General features: G+C 34.4%; 1 protein-coding gene across 4 annotated transcripts in view; it reads right to left on the bottom strand.

Annotated features, from left to right (window-relative positions):
* The window catches only part of slmb (beta-transducin repeat containing E3 ubiquitin protein ligase slmb), a 184,601-nt gene that overhangs the window by 9,825 nt on the left and 155,009 nt on the right, over window positions 1-19,767 (bottom strand). For all 4 annotated transcript variants that reach the window (XM_072530191.1, XM_072530194.1, XM_072530193.1 and 1 more), the window contains exons 5-8: window positions 17,822-17,962; window positions 10,992-11,254; window positions 5,084-5,273; window positions 3,693-3,837 (exon numbers count right to left, since the gene is read on the bottom strand). In XM_072530191.1, the coding sequence (XP_072386292.1) occupies window positions 3,693-3,837; window positions 5,084-5,273; window positions 10,992-11,254; window positions 17,822-17,962 (739 nt within the window). The remainder of the gene's footprint in view (window positions 1-3,692; window positions 3,838-5,083; window positions 5,274-10,991; window positions 11,255-17,821; window positions 17,963-19,767) is intronic.

Below are 19,767 nucleotides of genomic sequence, written 5' to 3'. Positions count from 1 at the left end.
CAAATGCGGACATATTGGGTTTTATGCACGAAACAGTTATAGTACAAGATCCCACTGAAAGATCAATACGTTCATAACATAGTCAATCAAAATCACATTTTACATACATTTAAAATTAGAAGAATACATTGATAATAGGTTGCCAGTCAAAAACTGGCCGCAAACATTTTTAATTCAATTAATAGTAATTAATTTTTGAACAAAAATTTTATTTCGTTCATTTATTTTTGAATTCATAGAAGCTACAAAAGCTCTGTATAAAGAAAATAAAGTGTCCATTAAAATGGGAAGGATTTTATCAATCAGACATTTATACAAGAATCACAGGAGACTTCACCACAACAAAAGGGCTCCTGCAGGGTCGTTCCACATCTCCAACCCTATTCAAAATATACTTAGTGAAAGTCTTGACTACATGGAAAAGAAAATGCGAAGGCATGGGAGTACCGGTACGAAACGAATACCTATATACGTTAAGCTTTGCAGACGATCAAGTAGTGATTGCACAAGACCAAGAAGACCTCAGTTACATGATGAAGAAACTACACGAAGAATATACCACAGCTGGCCTAGATATTAACCTCGTGAAACAGAGTAACTATCTACAAGTGAAAAAGACATAGAAGATCTACAGATTGACGACAATGTAACAATCAAAGGAAAGGATAAATTCAAATACTTGGGGTTTATAATCACGAAAATGGCAACAACAGAGGAAGACATTAAGCAAAGATTAGGACAAACAAGAACAGCAATCCGACAACTTAACTCAGTATGGTTGGATGGACGCCTAAATATGAAGACAAAATCACAGATAAAACATTAGTGCGAAGTATTATGACATGTAATTACTATTTAAATGGGAATAAGCCGCCATTAAAGGTTAAAGTACGTTTATTGACGTTTCAATTTCCACTTCGGAAATCGTTCTCAAAATGCAAAAATACGGTTTACAGAAATAAAATGCGCTGCTCATAACGTATATGCATGTTTTTTTTTATATCAAATTAAAGCTAATTTTTTTTAAATGGTCGCAAATTACTGTTGCCAGCTCTTAAAAACGCGATGTACTAAAGATAAAATATACAGAATTCTAAAAAATTTTAAACAAAGTGAAGGCAAATCGGATAATGTATCTCTTGAAAACATTGAAACCAGAGGTAGAAAACGCATCCAGCTTGAAGATGACACCAAATATTCGGAGGAACTTCGACGCTTTCTTTTTTCGGAACGAAATCACAACCTTAAAGAAAGCTAAAGTCGAAATAAATTCCCGATGATTCAATACTCAAAATATCACGACGTGTTTTATTGCGAACATTAGGGCAAATGAACATCACATATATGAAAAGAAGCAGTAACAGTGTTCTTATAGAAAAAGATCAAATTATCTTGTGGCGGAGGCATTCTTCTTCTTGTAGGACCTATCCGTTTCAGATGTTGGCGACCATTATGGCAATCTGAATTTTGCAAACTGCTGCTCTGAAAAGATTCGTGGTTGTTGTGTTGAACCACGAAGTCTTCCTGGTCCTTGTTTTCCTTCTACTTTTCCTTATAGAATTAATTGCAACAACCCATATCTTTCGCTTTTCCTCATGATGTTACCGAGGTATTCGATTTTTTTGTGGTTAACGACTCTTTTCCTTTTTGCATTCTTAATAAAACGTCCTGGTTAGTAACGTGGTCGGTATATGATATCTTTAGGATTCGACGATAAAACTACATTTCGAAAGCCTCAACTTTCTCGCAGGTAGCGTCTGTGAGAGTCCACAACTTAACTCCGTACAACAGGAAAGATATAACATCTTAGTAACCTGATTTTTATGGTTACTGATAAATCATGGCATTTTGATAGCTTAGTCATTTTTTGAAATGCAGATCTTGCTTTCTCTATATTTTGATTTCTAGGAAATGGTACCAATTTTCATTGACGTTCGTACCAAGGTAGGTATAAGTTTTTACTCTTTCTATTGACCATTCACACTGATTCTTCCAATTTGCTGTTCCTTTTTAGAGATCATCATACATTTTGTTTTCTTAATGTTTAGTGAAAGACCATATCTCTGCTTATTTCTGTGATTTTATTCATTAACTCCTGTAGGGCTTTATAACTGTCAGCGAATACCACCGTTAATTCGAATTCCGGACGCCATGTTTGATTTTGATATCATCGGATTCTCCTGCCTCTGTACGGATAGAAGATGTTTGATTCCAGTAAAGATTGCTAATCATTCTTTAATCACAGGTGTTTATTCCAATACTTGTTATTATCTCCATCAGCTTGTCATGCTTTACTGTATCGAACGCTTTATGGTAATCAATGAAGCATACATAAATATCGCAATTCACATCTCTACATCGTTGAAATACCACTTGTAAGCTCTTTCGTACCCACTGCGTTCCGAAAACCAAACTGTGTACGGCTGATTTTTTCTTCGCATAGTCTATATATCCTTTGGTGAATGATGTTTAGAAATAACGTTAAAATGTGGCTCATTAAGCTAGTGGTCCGGAAATCATTGAAGGATACGGATTTTGTTTTATTTGGTAGAGCACTAAACGTTGACTTCAGCCATGATCTTGGTATTTCTCCGTTTAAATATATGTCATTGAATATTTTTTAGTCGTTGAGTACCGTAGGTGTTAAATAGCTTTATGAGTTCAGCATATGCATTGTCAGGTTCAGTAGCTTTGCCATCTTTTGGTTGTAATATTGCTTTTTCCACTTCATCTGATGTAATTGGTAAGTAGTCATTACATATGTAGGACGGAGGTTGTTCGGATCTATTATCATCAAACAGTTCTTGTATGTATTTGCTCCATATGCATATTTCTTTATTTTTATCTGTGATTCCCCTACTATTCTTGCAGTTTGCTAGCTGCGTTGGATTTTTTAAGACCCGCTGCTTGTTTTACCTTTTTATGCATAGTAAAGTATCATGTTTTTGTTCCAACAACTATCTCTCTTCACACTGGTTGCAGCATACTGTCATTCACCCAACTTATCCTCTTCTCTTTCTTTTCTATTAGATGTTCATCTTAGATCTTGTTACAGGTTTCTTATAAATTCTGGACTCATTCTTCTGGATTATGTTTGCTCCATGGTATTTGCCTTTTCTGAAAAAATGCCATTTCTGTGATGGCACATTCAACGTTTTGACTTACAATGCAGTATAGTACTTAGAACTGTTTGGCACTGAACTACTTTTCATATTGTTTTTAAGACCATAAGTGGACTTTTTCATAAAACTGTTTAGTTAAGGTAATATATAACAAATAAAGGAATTATTACTTTCTTCTTCCTGTAAAATTTGTTAAATGGCACTTACAACATTGGAAAAGCAAGCCCTAAATCTTGTTTATTTTGTAAAATATAGAAAATTAAAAAAACAATTATCCCATAAATCAAATATAAATAAATCGAATACAATGATTAGTGTGCATTACAACACGGAATACAATTCAGTGTGTTTTTCTTTAAAGGTCACTACATGGCGCCAAATATTTTCACTAAAATATTCAGAATACCCGTCATGTCAGCTTCAAAAAGAAGAAAATGTTTCCAAAATTGGTTTGAACGTATATAAAAACGTATAAACAGTATGCATTATAGTTACACTAATTTATAATTCACTTCACAGTATGAGTATAATTGTTTATATTCTGAAGAATTAATCAAAAATAATACTTACGTGATGGAGATTTAGGCTCACTAGTTTTAGGTTTGGGGTCGGGTACAGAATTCAAAAAGTCCCAGATGAGAATAGTGTCGTCATGCGAACTACTAACTATCTGGAATTCGTCAAATTGTAGTCTGAAAACACGACCAGTGTGTTCCTACAAAATACAATTCAGTTACATTTTAACAAAAATTCGTTAAGCAATTTTATGAAGAAAACAAAAATAGAAATGTAAATAAATCATAAACATGGACAAAAATATTTCAGGAAATATTAATGACTACCAAAGTTACGACCCTGGCATATCCAAAGTGCTTACGAAGTATGGAAAAAACTATATATTCACTGTTGTATGATATTAAGAGCTTTTTAGTGTGCAGTCGTTACTGTATTTGAAATTGTACGTTCCGAACAAGTAAATTTTATTACAATATTCATTTCTTAAAAAATCGTTTTCGGCGGTTGATATTGTAGGAGCAGTCAGTAGGATTTTTCCAGAAATTTATGGTAATTTCGAGTTAAGACGCCAATACTGGTATAAATGGCACAGTCAATAGGATTTTTCCAAAATTTTATAGTATTTTCGAGTTAAAGCCTATATTGATATTGTAATTGGTCCAGTTGACAGTGAGATATTCCAAAATCGGTTACGGTAATAGCCAAACATCCATGGCTAGAAATACAATTGTCCAAAACCCATTGGGGAAGCTAACATCGTCCAGAATCCTATTAGTGCAGACGGAAGAACAAGAATAGTCTGAAGTATGTAGAAAATAAAAATATTTATGTGTCTCCTAATGCACTAATCCATATTTTTTACCTATAAGAGTAATTATATATTTTTGATTCACTGTGGGTGACATTTTAGATCAATTAATAAATTTAAAATTTAACATACTTTTTTCTTCTTCCTTACAGGCGAGCAATAGTCAGAATAAGAGGTATCACTATCACTAATTACATAACTTTCCGATGATTATCAGAATGATTCTTCATCTGACAAAATTTCGTTCATCAAGTAGAAGTTGTTTTTTCTCGTATCTTCCCAGTTACTCAGACAACGACTCGAAATAGACCGCTTGCAATATGCAGCGATAATCGACTATGATAGACAGGTTGATTCCTGCTGGCGTGAAATGGACCGTGTTGCCTTGAATAGGTATTTGATACTGGCTCTCCATGCTACCCTATACAGCAGCAATAACTTGTTCTGTACGCTATCTCCGTGGATGAGTGTTACCATTGGAAAATAAACGTGGTACGAAAATGTTCCATCGTTAATCCACCATAAAGTGGACGACTTGTGCGACCGCAATTTTGACAACGGGTAAAATGGTGGAACTTAGTTTTATATCTGATAACAATTTTTTCTACAGATTTACAATTGATTAAAAATTACTTACCACTAAAGTCCTTAAACATAAAGAATTCGTCGGCGCCCTAGGATCCAACGCTGCCAATAGATCCCAAACTTTAATTTTGCCATCGTAAGCACCACTAACGATGCGTTTGGAATCAAATCTTATACATCTAACAAGCTCTTCGTGACCTTCTAATATTCTCAAACAAGCTCCACATTCTATATCCCATAATCTAAAATTTCGGATTTTTATTTATATCATATCAAAAATAAATTATTTAGTTTACTAAATTACAAAGCACCTTGATTAGGTGATGGGAATATGGGCGCGAATATAAAAGATCGCAACAGGACCCCAAAATATTATAGAACTATATTCTGTAACTCGTTTTATAGAGGGCGGCCTCTATTCCTTTCTTTACTCCCTAAAAGTCTTCGATCATACTACGACATATTATATTTTCCGTTCTATTTTCTATATATCTTCTCCTCAAGATTCTATCCCTATATCTGTGTGCAGTAAGGTATTTTCTCCATCAACACTAACCTGGTGTAATCAAGTTGACAGTCGCTTTGTGCACGAAACTCCGTCATCATAGCGGTATACTGAACGATAGCTAAAACCGATTGTTTCCGATCCCATTACACTGTTTTAAGTATATCTCTCATTTATTTTAGAAGTAGCAAGGTGTGATAATCAAAATTTAATATGTCGACTGTTTACACAACTGCAGAAAGAGTACAAATAATAAAATGGTACTTTGGGGGGTCATTCTGTACAAGAAACTATTAATTTATTTATTACAGTTTTTGAACATATGCCAATACCTGTAGAAACAACTGTATTTCCCATTACTCATCGATTTGAAAAGTTTGGCTGTACTAATGGCAGATGTAAAAACTGCTGTCCATTAGATCAACCTTGGAAAAAAAAATTAGTCAAGAACGGGAAATTAGGGAAACACATGTCTGTGCATTGGCAGAAGGGACGCCGTGTTTAAGTAAACAAATTGCCAATTAAGTTGACTTAAATGAAAAGACAGTGAGGAATATTTTGAAAAGAAACAACTACCATTGTTACAAAGTGCAGACCACTCAAGAAATATTTCCTGATGATAATTTTAAACGGATGGAATTCTGTGAAATTATGATGGTGAAATGCAATGAAAATAATAATTTTTTGAACGATATTTTGTTAATTACTATTTTAATGGGAATAAGCCACAATTGAAGTTTAACATAAGTTTATTGGCGTTTCAATTTCCACTTCAGAAATCGTTTTTAAAATACAAACATTGTAACATAAATCAATGTTTGTATTTTGAAAACGATTTCCGAAGTGGAAATTGAAACGTCACGTCTTCTTTTTCTTCAGTTAGAGCAGGAGACCAATTCACTGAAAATATTCTAACACCGGGAGGAATTAGACAAGGCGACAGTTTAAGCCCCTTCTTGTTTAACCTACTCATGGGCAAAATTATAAACAAAGTAACATCTCTCAATCTCGGATACAGAATGGACAACAAAAGAATTGGTATCGTGTGTTACGCAGATGATGCAGCAATTATTGCCGAATCAGAAGATGATCTTCAGAGACAGCTCTTTCAGTTCTTTTAAATAAGCCGCCAACTAAATATGACCATTTCTACCAATAAAACTAAATGCATGACAATCGTAAAAGATCCGCTCAGATGTAAGTTAGTGGGTGAAAACAACCCCATAGAACAGGTGATGCAATTCAGATATCTGGGCATAGATATATCAAGCAGACACGACTCAGTAAAGGACCTAAGGAGTCAGATCAACAAAGCATCCGCATTGTCGGGATGTCTGCGGGAGATAGTCTGGTTAAATCCGTATATGCCCACAGATAGTAAAATTAGAATCTACAAGACTTGTATAGAATTCGATATTGTAAGATGGGGAAGAAGGCAGCGTAAAAGGATGTGGTATAGTCATGTAAGACGAATTGATGAGAATAGAATCCCAAAAATTGCCCTTCAAGGGCAAGATCTCCCGGAAGACCACCAAAAAGATGGAGGGATAGTTGGTAATCTACCTCCCAGGAAATTAACCAGAGGCAGCTTCAGAATTAAACAGATCGAAAGATCTCCAAGAAGGAAATTGAAACATCACGTCAATAAACTTATTTTAAACTTCAATTGTGGCTTATGCCTCATTTCTGAAACCCATTATTATGCCTCTCATTTTACGAATGAGTCATATATTAGATTTAGGGGTTATAAAACTTATCATACTACTCACCCTGATAATGCAGCCAAAGGAGGTAGTGCAGTGATAATCAAAGAATATTTTCTTTGATTATTACTGCACTATCAGGAAATGGGATACAGAACTAAAGAATTTCAGGCCACATCAGTAAAAATTAAATGTAAAAACTATGAGGTAATCGTCACAGCGGTTTACAGTCCGCCAAGATATGCCATCAAGAAAAATCAATATGTAGATTTCCTGACCAGTCAAGGACATAGATTTATCATTGGAGGAGACTTCAATGCAAAACATACGCATTGGGGGTCACGACTGACTACCACCAAAGGGAAAGAATTTTTAGAAGCAATGAAATATATAAAATGCGACGCAATATCAACGGGAAAGCCAACATACTGGCCTACTGACACAAATAAAATCCCAGACCTTATCGACTTCTTTGTGGTCAGAAATATTTCAACAAATTACATAGAGATAGAAGAGGCATTGGATATGAACTCGGACCATTCTCCAATTATACTAACACTCAGTGACACTGTTATCAAAAAAGAAAGCCCCCTAGACTTGTTAACAAAAATACTGACTGGAAAAGTTTCCAGATAGACCTTGAAGAGAAGATTAACCTCTCAGTTCCATTAAGAACCGTTGATCAACTAGAGGCAGAAGTAGAATTACTCAATAAAAATGTACAACAAGCTGCTTGGAACAACAGCACGAACAGTGTCGAAAGAATAACTACCCGAAAGAAATCAGAGAAATGATAACCGAAAAAAGAAAACTGAGACGCAAGTGGCATCAGTTTAGAGCACCAGTTGATAAAACTAGATTAAATAATGCCACACAAAAATTAAAAAGAGAAATTAAAAAAATTAAAAACGAATCGGTTAGCATCTACCTAAGTGAACTATCAAATTATAGCGCTACTGATTACTCATTGTGGAAGGCTACCAAACGATTAAAAAGGCCAATCTTACAGAATCCACCAATTAGAAATACTAATCGTAGCTGGGCAAAAAGCAATATACAAAAGGCCAACAGGTTTGCTGACCACCTAGAAAATACTTTTCAACCAAATGAAGAACAAGAACCCGATTTAGCTCCCCTAGAATGATCCTCATGAATTCGAGAAAGCCACCAACTTAGAGCAACTTAGACAAAAGATAATCGAACTTAGTTAAAACATATCGACAGATGAACTAAACGCCATGAGAAAGGCGTTGTAAATACATTTTGATTTCTGTTTGGTACAAGATATTGGTTTGTTTGAACATTTAATTAGCTAAGATTATTTGGTTAAGAATGTCTAATTGTTTGACATTATTTTTAATTTAAGCAGTAGTTTTGGAATTAATTTTTATTTAATTTCATTTTTATATGACTAATTTTAAATTCACACCCACTACTTCTAAAATAGCTAAACAAAAATATGGTTTTAAAGATATTAGTTGTAAAATGCCAAATAATATCTTATTTTTAATTACAAGACGTAATTTTTCACCCAATTTAATCTTAATTCGCTACATGCTGCCATGAATGATCAGGTAACACTGAATTAGTTACAGATACACTTTTCGTAACAGCAATGACCCATAACAGACTGGAGCGATGATGCCATTTAATATTTTTCTTGTGGCATGTTAATACAATTTACTATTTTTATTGGGAATAAGCCACAATTTGACTTTAAAAGTTATATAACTTCACACAAAAGCGACATTAGACTTTCCAAACCCTCTTGTGCCCTTGCACAACACGCCATGTCCACCAAACATCACATTGACTTTATAAATACCAAAATACTGGCGGAGGTGTGAGATCCTCAAGAACCCATCTGCAATAAACAAAAGAACCGACATCGACAATTTGAGCCAGGTTTACCACTCTCATCTTACGAAATAAATAATACCAATTATTATTCAGTTAAAATGTGGCTTATTTTCCACTCAAAATAATAACTCAATCATCCCATATTTCTAAGTTTCATTAAAACATAAATATATATATATATATACATATATATATATATATATATATATATATATATATATATATATATATATATATATATATATATATATATAAATATATCTGATGAAGCAGGGGTCGCCATGTTGCCGGTAGTCGTTTAGCGTCATCGCACGTATTTAAGCTGTTAGGCCGTTTTTCAATTTCGATAGCTTTACGGATGATTCTTGATTTTAAGGAGCGGATGGGGGCGATGGTTTTTGCTTTTTCGAAATCTATTTTGTGGTCTGTCTCAATATGATGTTGGGCTAGGGCTGAAGTAGTATCGGAATGTTTGACTGTTCGTAAATACGGTTATGGATTCGTCATATGGACATCTTGTCTGGAAACTTCGGCTTGGTCGGAAGGAAGATGAGAAATGCCACTCAGAAATTGGCAAAACATCTCGCTTTTTCCTTACAACCATTAGCCGAAAAAGCTTCTTCCTTTGTCAAAAACTCCTTTCATTTTATTGATCTTCTGAAAAACATTTCTATTTCACCATCAGATATACTAGTTAGTTTTGACATTTTTTCTTTGTTCACCAACATTCCTATCGATGAAACCATTTCCATCTTGGACTCTAAACATCAAATCCCCCAAGACACACTATCTCTTATAAAACACTGCATGTCTAATACATATTTTTCATTCCAAAATCATTTCTATCGTCAAATCAAACGTGCCCCAATGGGATCCCCTCTCTTTCCCGTAATAGCTGATATTTTCATGAAACATTTCGAAACAGCCGCCCTGTCCTCATCAAATCTCAAACCCACCTGCTGGTTACGGTACGTTGATGACACCTTTGTCATTTGGCCCCATGGTAAAGATAAATTAGACCGCTTCCTCTCCCAAAAAGCAAAAACCATCGCCCCCATCCGCTCCTTAAAATCAAGAATCATCCGTAAAGCTATCGAAATTGAAAAACGGCCTAACAGCTTAAATACGCGCGATGACGTTAAACGACTACCGTCAACATGGCGACCCCTGCTTCAGCGACCTCCCGCTTACACCGCTCAGGCCACGTCAGCTCAGACCACGTCAGCGCATACCGTTCCCGCGCATACTGAGAGTATAAAAGCAGCCACACAGGGTAAGACCGGCCGTCACTCGACACTGAGGAATAGGCAGATTGAGACCTCAGTGCCCTTTGACGGTTCTTGTATTTATACGGAACAAGATACTGGTACGTCACGAGTGAGGGGAGTAGGCAGATTGAGACCCCGAACTCGAACGGAACCGTATCACTCTTGATAATGGCTCCAAAATGGGTGCCGAAATGTCGAGTTTTCAATTCTCAACGCGGCACTTCCCGAGAACTTAGTAATTTTCATTCATCTGACCGCGGAAATTTATCCGAATATAACTATATATATATATATATATATATATATATATATATATATATATATATATATATATATATATATGTATGTATGTATATATACATACATACTCTGCCAATTACGTCGTCTTAATCCACATAAGGAACATATGTCATCAGGTAGGTATTGGATCTCTGAATTTGGGTTTGGGCATGTTTGCGCATGTCTGATGATAGGTAATAACCTTGAAATCTTGCTTACGAATGCCAATATAAACATAGAGGAAGCGTTCTGATCTTAAGGCATAAACTGCCCACAACACGCACACATACACACCCGTAAAACATGTAGTAAGTTTTTTATAACTATTAATAATTTTAAACTTACCTTATGGTGTTGTCAGAACTACCACTAACCACTAGCCTATCCCTATATTGCAAACAAGCAATACCCCGTTTATGCCCATTTAAAGTTCGAACAAATTCGCACGATGACGTATTCCACACTTTAATAGTTCTATCACCCGACGCGGACACTATGTATTTTTCGTCAAAGTCCACGACATTCACAGCCGCTCGGTGTCCTACTAACACCCGACGTAATGTTATTTCTGATTGAGATGTCATATCCCATACTGCAATCGAACGATCCTAAAACAAAAAAATACAGTATAAACAAAAGAATGAATAAAAATTGGAAAGTATATAAGAACAGCTTACTTTATAAAGGGATCTGAGTGGGCGCTCACAACAAGACGCCGACAACCGACCCTCGCTCCGACCATGGTATCGATCGCCAGGTAAAATAAATGCATTTTATTTTAAATGCGAGCGTTCACTGTCAGTGCTATGATCTAGGCGAGGATACGATGTGATGGTCTCCGTTATGAACGTAGTCTGATTCAGTTTTGTTATTTTTTGTTAAAAGTGTATTTATTCCCTATGATGGTAAATACATCGTTTATTGAAGAAAGGGACCCGATTCATTCTATTATAATAGATAAATCGTATAGCATACTTCTCTGCACTAAAGTAGCAAGTTGGCAAACCTGCATCTAGTCTACTCCAGCTGATAGTATTGTTGTTTGAGGTTATACTGCAGTGTCGAATAACTATTGGAAATTAATTATTGTTAATTAGAGGTAACATTGGTTAATTTGAAAACATTTTAATTTTTTTCAAGAATGAGTGATAGTGACAGTAACGGGCATTCACGATGCCTGAAACAGAAACGGAGAAAATGTGTTGTTAATGTAGAACAACATAAAGGAAACGTTGTAAAACGTGTTCGTGTTTCTGGACAAGAATACATTGATTATAGTAGGAAATCAAGACAAGCGAACAGTAACCAAGCTGTTCAACAGTAAAGTGACTACAACAGGTGGATTCTCATCATTCAGTATCCTGTCCGATTATCGCGATCATTGGCAATAATAGCTTTGTTTATGGCAGCTCAAAACAGATTAGCAAATGTCTCTTGGTACAACTCTCGGAGATTTCGATGCAGGATGTTCTTCTTCGGCCTGGGCCTCTTCTTTAGGCAATCTTGCCTTGTATTATGAGGTATAGAAGGTTATATTTCTCTGTATGTCTCATTATATGGCCCAAATATTTTACTATTTCATTTTTTATTCGGTCAACCCAACTTATCTCCGTAATATTCGTCGGTAGATCAATATTCTAAAACCCTCCAATTTTTTCATTAGTGCCTCTGTAAGGGTCCAGCTCGCCATGCCATACAGCAATGTGGAGAAAATGTAGCAGCGTGTTAATATGTTAAAATTTAGTGTAATATCTCTTTACGGCGCCGAACTTTGGGAAATCAATAAAAAAAAATCAAAATGTAAATCAAAATCAATGTAAATGGACTATTGGAGACGATGTTGCCGGCATACTATACTTGATAGGGTGAGGAACGTAAACATTAGGAGAGAAATGGAGACTCACCTAGAGATAATAGATACTATCGAAGCCAGAAGATTAAACTGGTATGTACACCTACAGAGAATGCCTGAAAATAAATGGCCAAAAAAGATAGAAAAATGGACTCCGCTCACTAGAAGAAAACGATGTAGACCAAGACGGTCATGGAGAGAAAATGTCGAAGATGCAATGACCGCCACAGATTTTGAAAACTGAAGATTGCTTCGACAGAAAACGCTGAAAATTAGGATGCGAGAAAAGGCGGCAGCTGTAGAACACTCGCCTATTATGTATATATATATATATATATATATATATATATATATATATATATATATATATATATATATATATATATAATGTAATATCTCTATGAATGAGAATTTTCTTTAGTTTATAATGCGTATTCTTATTTCTTGTCTCATATCCCAGTTATCCCTAATGTTAGCACCCAAATACCTTTATTCCATACGCTCTGATGTTAATTAGTTGTAACTCCGTTTTGCTGACAACCATAAGTTTTTTCGTAGAAGTATTAGCCCACATTCGTCAGTTGCTTCGGTCACCCTGTTTACACTATATCGTTGCAACTATTTTTCATTGGAAGCAATCAGTACCGGGTCGTACCTGAGATTGTTGAAATTAATTCCATTAATTTTAAGGCCTGCCTCTTCATTAAGGCTTCTTAGCCTTATAGATAAATTAAAGATAAATTCACCCCTGTCTCACTTCACGTTGTATTTCCACTGCTTCCATCGATTCTGTTCTGACTGTTCTGACCAATTCGTATATTTTCACATTGATGCCAGTACAAATTTTTGATAATTTGGTGATCTTGGTCATCAATTCCCACCTGTTGCTAAACACCTATCAGTGTGTCGAGGGGATTCGGCCAAAGACCTTAAAACACATATTTACCAGTTGTTCTATATCCCTAGATCTTTGAACCGTGACCTGCAGACTGAAAAATGCAATGGTTCCAAGGTTGTTTCTGCAACCAAACTGCGTTTCGCTTAGTTCTACTTCTATTTTGTTGTATATTCTCGAGTACAGTTTTCAGTATATGGCTCATCAGACTGATGGTGCGATCGCTACATTGTTTATGTGCATTTAGCCACTCTGTTGGTATACGCCCTATTTCATATATTTATTGAAGAAGAGAATATTTATCTTTATCATCGAGTAGCTTGATTATTTCGTTGGCCATTTCATCGAAGGTTATGTTTGGACCAGTCAAAATATTTTCCATTTGAATTTCTATTTTTCGTCATCAAACAGTACCTCGATATATTCCCTCTACCTCTCCAATTTGTCTTGTTCACTGACTATAATTATTTTCTTGTTTGTCAAGTAGACTATACAAGTCCTACATATATATATATATATATATATATATATATATATATATATATATATATATATATATATATATACAGATTGAACGAATTTAAAACGGAACATACGAAATCAATGTATTTCGGCTCAACTCCGCTCTAGGTGGTTGGCCAACAAAAGGTTGTCAAATAATTATATTATAAAAATCCAATACTTCAGCGGGCTGCTGGATTCGGAACTCATTCAAGAACAAGTCAAAACTCCACCCAAATAGGTTGCCTAGAATCACGGAAAAAACTGGACTAAACAAGCAGTTATTATGCTGTCAAACCACTTATCGCTTCCTTATAGTCCAAGAGATAGAGCCGAAATTTTGAACTGATCAGTAATATGACATTTCTCTATTGGAATATATTCATTGTAACTGGGTTAAGACTTTGCCTTACAGGCGGACGCCCCTCGTGGTACAGGGGGGAAAAATTAACGATCAATAATATGGCTGAAAATTTGCCCAGAGTAAGATCTTGATATAACTAGACGAAATCCCAAAGGGCGGACGCGAGAGTGGATACATAAGGTGTGGCGGACAGGGGTGAAATTGCAATTTTTTGGGGAAAAATTAACGATAAGTAATATGTCCGCCATTTTCATGGCTCATTATTTAGCCCCTAAAAACTTTAAATCCAAAAGGGCGGATAGCTGGGTTAGTACAGAGAGCCACAAAACGGGGTCAAATGTACCACTTGCCTGCGCATTTTAGGTCTCGGTAACAATTTTCAAACTGATTTTATTATGATATTTTTATACCGATTGATTTGAAAATTTGTATGCTCACTTCTGTTACTATTCTGAGAAGCGTCAAGTAGAGTTTTCCTCAAAATTTTCCAAAAAAATTTCCGTAAATGAAAATTTTAGTAATTTTTTGAGGTAAAATCTAATTTATAGAATCGTTTCGATTTTCTGTAAGTTATACCATGATTTGTTTTCCAAAAATATTCAAACGATTATTCCGATAAGAAAAAAAAATTTAGAAAAACTTTTCTAAAACATTTGATAAAACTCTACGTCATCGTCTGAATCTTTTATAGAATATTTTGTAGTTTTAAAATGATATTATGATAATGTTTTTTTTTAAACTAAAGTCATATTTACTTTACAAATCACATTTTTTTCTTGAATATAAATATTTTACGAATTAATTTTTAATTGAATAAATGTTTGATATTTGATATTTTATTAAATTAAAGTAATTTTATAATGTTAACTATTAAATATTTTTGGTATAACAAATAGTAATTTTACTTATTTTTTATTACAATAAAAAGGTTTTTAAATTTATATTGCATAAATAATGATTGTTCAGATATAAGAAAACTTTGATTTATTATTACATTAATAATCAATTACAAAATATATTATTTCTATTTATCAATAGGTAAAATTCAATTTGTAGAATTCCTTTAACATTTTACAAATAATTATTAATAAAAATCAATTTAATAGTGGAATTATCAATTTTTTAAGTTTTGAAATTTACTTTGTAGATTTTTCAATATTTTTTTTAACTTTCAAATTGATTGAATTTTTTTTCATTAGTTAATTATAATTTTACAAATTCTGTTTGGACATTAATTTTGCATCATTAATATTTTAAAATATTAAAATAATAATGATGCGCGTTCATTTAGATCAGTAATTCTAGACGCATGTGCTAAATGTAATAAGTATCAAGATGCTTTTATTCAACTTGAAACCTTAGAAACTTTCATATGTTACTTATATGGAACAGGACTGACGAGAACAATTCCAAAAAGAAAAGTAAACGATGTCAGAGTTTCACTATTTAACCGGCAGTATAAGTTGCATGATGTGAACGAGCCTTAAAAAAAAACTAAAAAATTTCGATGCTTCAAGCTTACCGCCATGTCAAGATGAATTACACCAACATCTACTGCGAGCTCATTATATTTCAAATATTTGGACAAATGCTCATAAAAAAGTACCAACAGAATTGATTGTTGAAGAACATGGTTGGGAGTTTGAAGATAAAACATATAAATTCAAATGATTTAGTGGACCTCAGATGCCAGAATCAGTTCGAGAAGTAGTGATTGAAAATGAAGCAGATAATGAATGTGATATTATTGAAAGTGAAAGTGACGAAGATGATGAATGTGATGATATCAATGAGAGTGAGAAAAATGACGAAATTTTTAAAGTTTTTCTAATTTTTTTTTCTTATCTGAAAAATCGTTTGAAAATTTTTGGAAAAAAATCATGGTATAACTGACAGAAAATCGAAAGGATTCTACAAATTAGATTTTACCTCAAAAAATTACGAAAATTTTCATTTACGGAAATTTTTGAGGAAAACTCTACTTGACGCTTTTTAGAATAGTAACAGAAGTGGGCATACAAATTTTCAAATCAATCGGTATAAAAATATCATAATAAAATCAGTTTAAAAATTGTTACCAAGACCTAAAATGCGCAGGCAAGTGGTACATTTGACCCCGTTTTATGGCTTTCTGTACCAACCCAGCTGTCCGCCCTTTTATATTTAGAGTTTTTAGGGGTTAAATAATGAGCCATGAAAATGGCGGACATATTACTTATCGTTAATTTTTCCCCAAAAAATTGCAACCTCACCTCTGTCCGCCACCCCTTATGTATCCACTCTCGCGTTTGCCCTTTGGGATTTCGTCTAGTTATACCAAGATCTTACTCTGGGCAAATGTTCAGCCATATTATCGATCGTTAATTTTTCCGAAAAAAATGACAACTTCATCCCTGTATGGCCACCCCCTGTACCACGAGGGGCGTCCGCCTGTAAGGCAAAGTCTTAACCCAGTTACAATGAATATAATATTCCAATAGAGAAATGTCATATTACTGATCAGTTCAAAATTTCGGCTCTATCTCTCCGACTATTAGGCAAGCTCCTCTTTCCTTTAAAGGAGACAGATAGTTGAACGATATTGTATACAATGTCTATCACCGGGTATGGATTTATTTTTGTCCAAGTTTTATATTGGTCCACTATTTCAAATGCAGTTCAAATAGACATATATTAAATTGTATGTTCCGTTTTTAATTGGTTCAATCTGTATATATATATATATATATATATATATATATATATATATATATATAATCTAGTTATTTGTTGTCCTTTTTGTAAATATTAGACGTGTCATTCTTTTTGTTCGTGCAGTTCTTCTATTTCAAGACATTTGTTGCTGTACCATTTTTCTTTTTCAACCCGGATTTTCCTTTTGATTTCGTTGTTGATTTTGCTTTATTCTTCAGTGTTTTTATTTTTACGTTTTCATCTGTTTTCTGAAGACAGTCACACATATGGTGTCTGTACTACCAAAATTTACGACATAGATAGTGTGAATGAACCGTGGTGTAGGTTAATGGAGGAACAAACTTTCATTCCTATCGCATGGACTGCATTTCACATAAATGTGATTTGTTTAGTGGCATGGTTGGATATACAACGGTAAAACAAACATTAAATGAGAAGAACGCCTTTCAGAAAGTTGTTGGCTTTTATCAAGAGCACAGGACTTCTTGGAGGAGAGACTTTACAATTCTACAAATCTACAAATTGTCCAAACCACAAATGCGGTTTACAATTGTGTCGGAAAGAAGTGTTAGAGTTGTTTTTTAAAACAAATTTGCTAGTTAACAACAACAGATTATAGTTTGACTACGTCCTTAAGATACATCGTCAAAATTCCAAATAAATTAAGATCAAATTCATAAAGTCCAATATGTTTGACTCATCAATTTCCTTAACAATTTTAACTTTTATTTTATTTTGATCTACCATTATTCTTTGTTAAAACTTATGTCAAACAGATATGTTAAAAATAAAAAATATGTATTATTATGTATATCACGTCAATATATAATGAACTCTCGTACTTCTTAATATTAAATAGATTGTCTTACCTTTGAACAAGTAACCATCATCCCATTGTTAAACCTGAGATGTAGGACGGCCTCACAATGATGAATCAACGTGTTTACCATTTCGCCGGTATTTACAGTCCACACTCTTACTGTCGAATCACTTGATCCACTTATTATAACCTACAATAAATAAATCAATTTAATAACGGAATATTTAAAATATTATTATCCTCAAAAAAATTAATGTATTTGTGAATTGGATGATAATTAATCGATTTCAAGCTCGAAGTCGAAACTTCTTGGTATTTTAAATATACCGTGTTGCACACGACTTTGAATACGACGTTTTAGGGGAACAATAAAATAAAAGTAAATAGCATTTTGTTTTCGAACCGACAGTTACATAGAAAAACTAAATGTAACGACGCAATTCTTCAAAAATTGTTTTTTTTTATTTTTCTACCAAGGAACCTTTTCCTTCTTGTATAGTTCTAAAAGGGATTTCTTTTGACATCTGGCCTGATCAATACAAGGTACAGGTTCCAATTTTAGTGTCTGGTTCTCTCATAATTAGTTGTCACTCCCTCAATTTAATCCCCTGTTCTTTTAGATGATTATTACCCCTCTGACGTTTCTTCTGTCTGCATGCAGCCCTTTGGGGTTTTGTATGGAAGTTATTGTTGCCTACTTTCGTTCATTACTGTCCCTAGTCAGCGTAGATTTGTTTCTGTCTAACTGCATAAATGAGATGGTAATAGGTCTTCCAATGTAGCCTGTCCAACATTTTCTCGTATTCCTTGACGGCCCGTAGACTCAAACACGTGGTCCTCCAGCGACGACCGATTTGGAGCACAGAATTACCCAGCGCTCCACTTGGAGTCCTTTATTTGTTTATCACCATCTTCAGATCCTAGATCTGGATCTTGTCCATCGATAAGTTAGGACATCTTTTATGGACCCTATTTTATTATCGGAAACCATTTTTTCCGGTCAGTTCTTAAGTATCACTGCTAGCTTGATCCCTATTACAGCAGTTTTATAACTTCCACCATCGCAATCTTTTGATAAGGAAGATTATCACAAGCGGATCTGCAAGGAAGCAGGAGTACCACAAGGATCAGCTTTAGGACCTCTGTTATTCTCGATATACATAAATGATTTACCAAATTCTTTAGATAACACCAACTGTGTCCTTTTTGTAGATAACACAATCTTCTTCTGTAGAGGTAAAACGGAGCGCAGTAAGGAAATTCTAGAAAAAGCTACATCCTGGTTTAATTGTAACAAACTTAAGTTTGTTACAATTAAAAGACCCAAACAATAGTATTTAGTTGTGATAGATGGATTAAACCATCTGAATTAGTGGGGTTAATAGGTGTTGCACATATTTTTGCCATCTTAAATAGTCTCTTTGAAATCGTTAAATAAGAAAGGTGAACAAATTGCTCGCGCCGAAAAAAGTATGTACTAAGGTTGTGTTCAAACTCCTAACGGATGAACAGAATATGTAAAGTAAAGTCATTTGTTCTGATAACCTGGAATGCATAAAACAGACTCAGGCTTTTTGAGATAACTTACAACGAAACATGGATTTTTCATTGTGAAACCCAGGTGCAATCCAGGCAGTGGAGGACTCTAAACTCTCCGGGACTCCAAAGGAAGTACAAAGTACGGTCTTGATTGATTTCTTCTATATACGGGCATTAGTTTACATGAAAATGGTACCACAAGGTCAGACAGTTCAATCAATTTTACGATTTAAAGATTTTACGAAGATTCCGAGAAAAGATTTGCACAAAGAGGCAGAAATGTGAAAAAAGAATTCCTGAATCCTCCATCACGACAATGTACTGGCTCACAAAGAGTCAGTACCAAAAACTCAGGTCAAAAACCAGGTCACAATCATAGAGTACCCGCCCTATTCGCCAGACTGAACAACCTGCGACTTTTATCTGTTCATCAAATCCTACTTAAAAGGAACCTAC

This window comes from Diabrotica undecimpunctata, chromosome 4 (genome assembly GCF_040954645.1).
Source record: "Diabrotica undecimpunctata isolate CICGRU chromosome 4, icDiaUnde3, whole genome shotgun sequence".
Taxonomy (NCBI): domain Eukaryota; kingdom Metazoa; phylum Arthropoda; class Insecta; order Coleoptera; family Chrysomelidae; genus Diabrotica; species Diabrotica undecimpunctata.
This window is presented reverse-complemented; position numbering and strand designations above follow the sequence as displayed.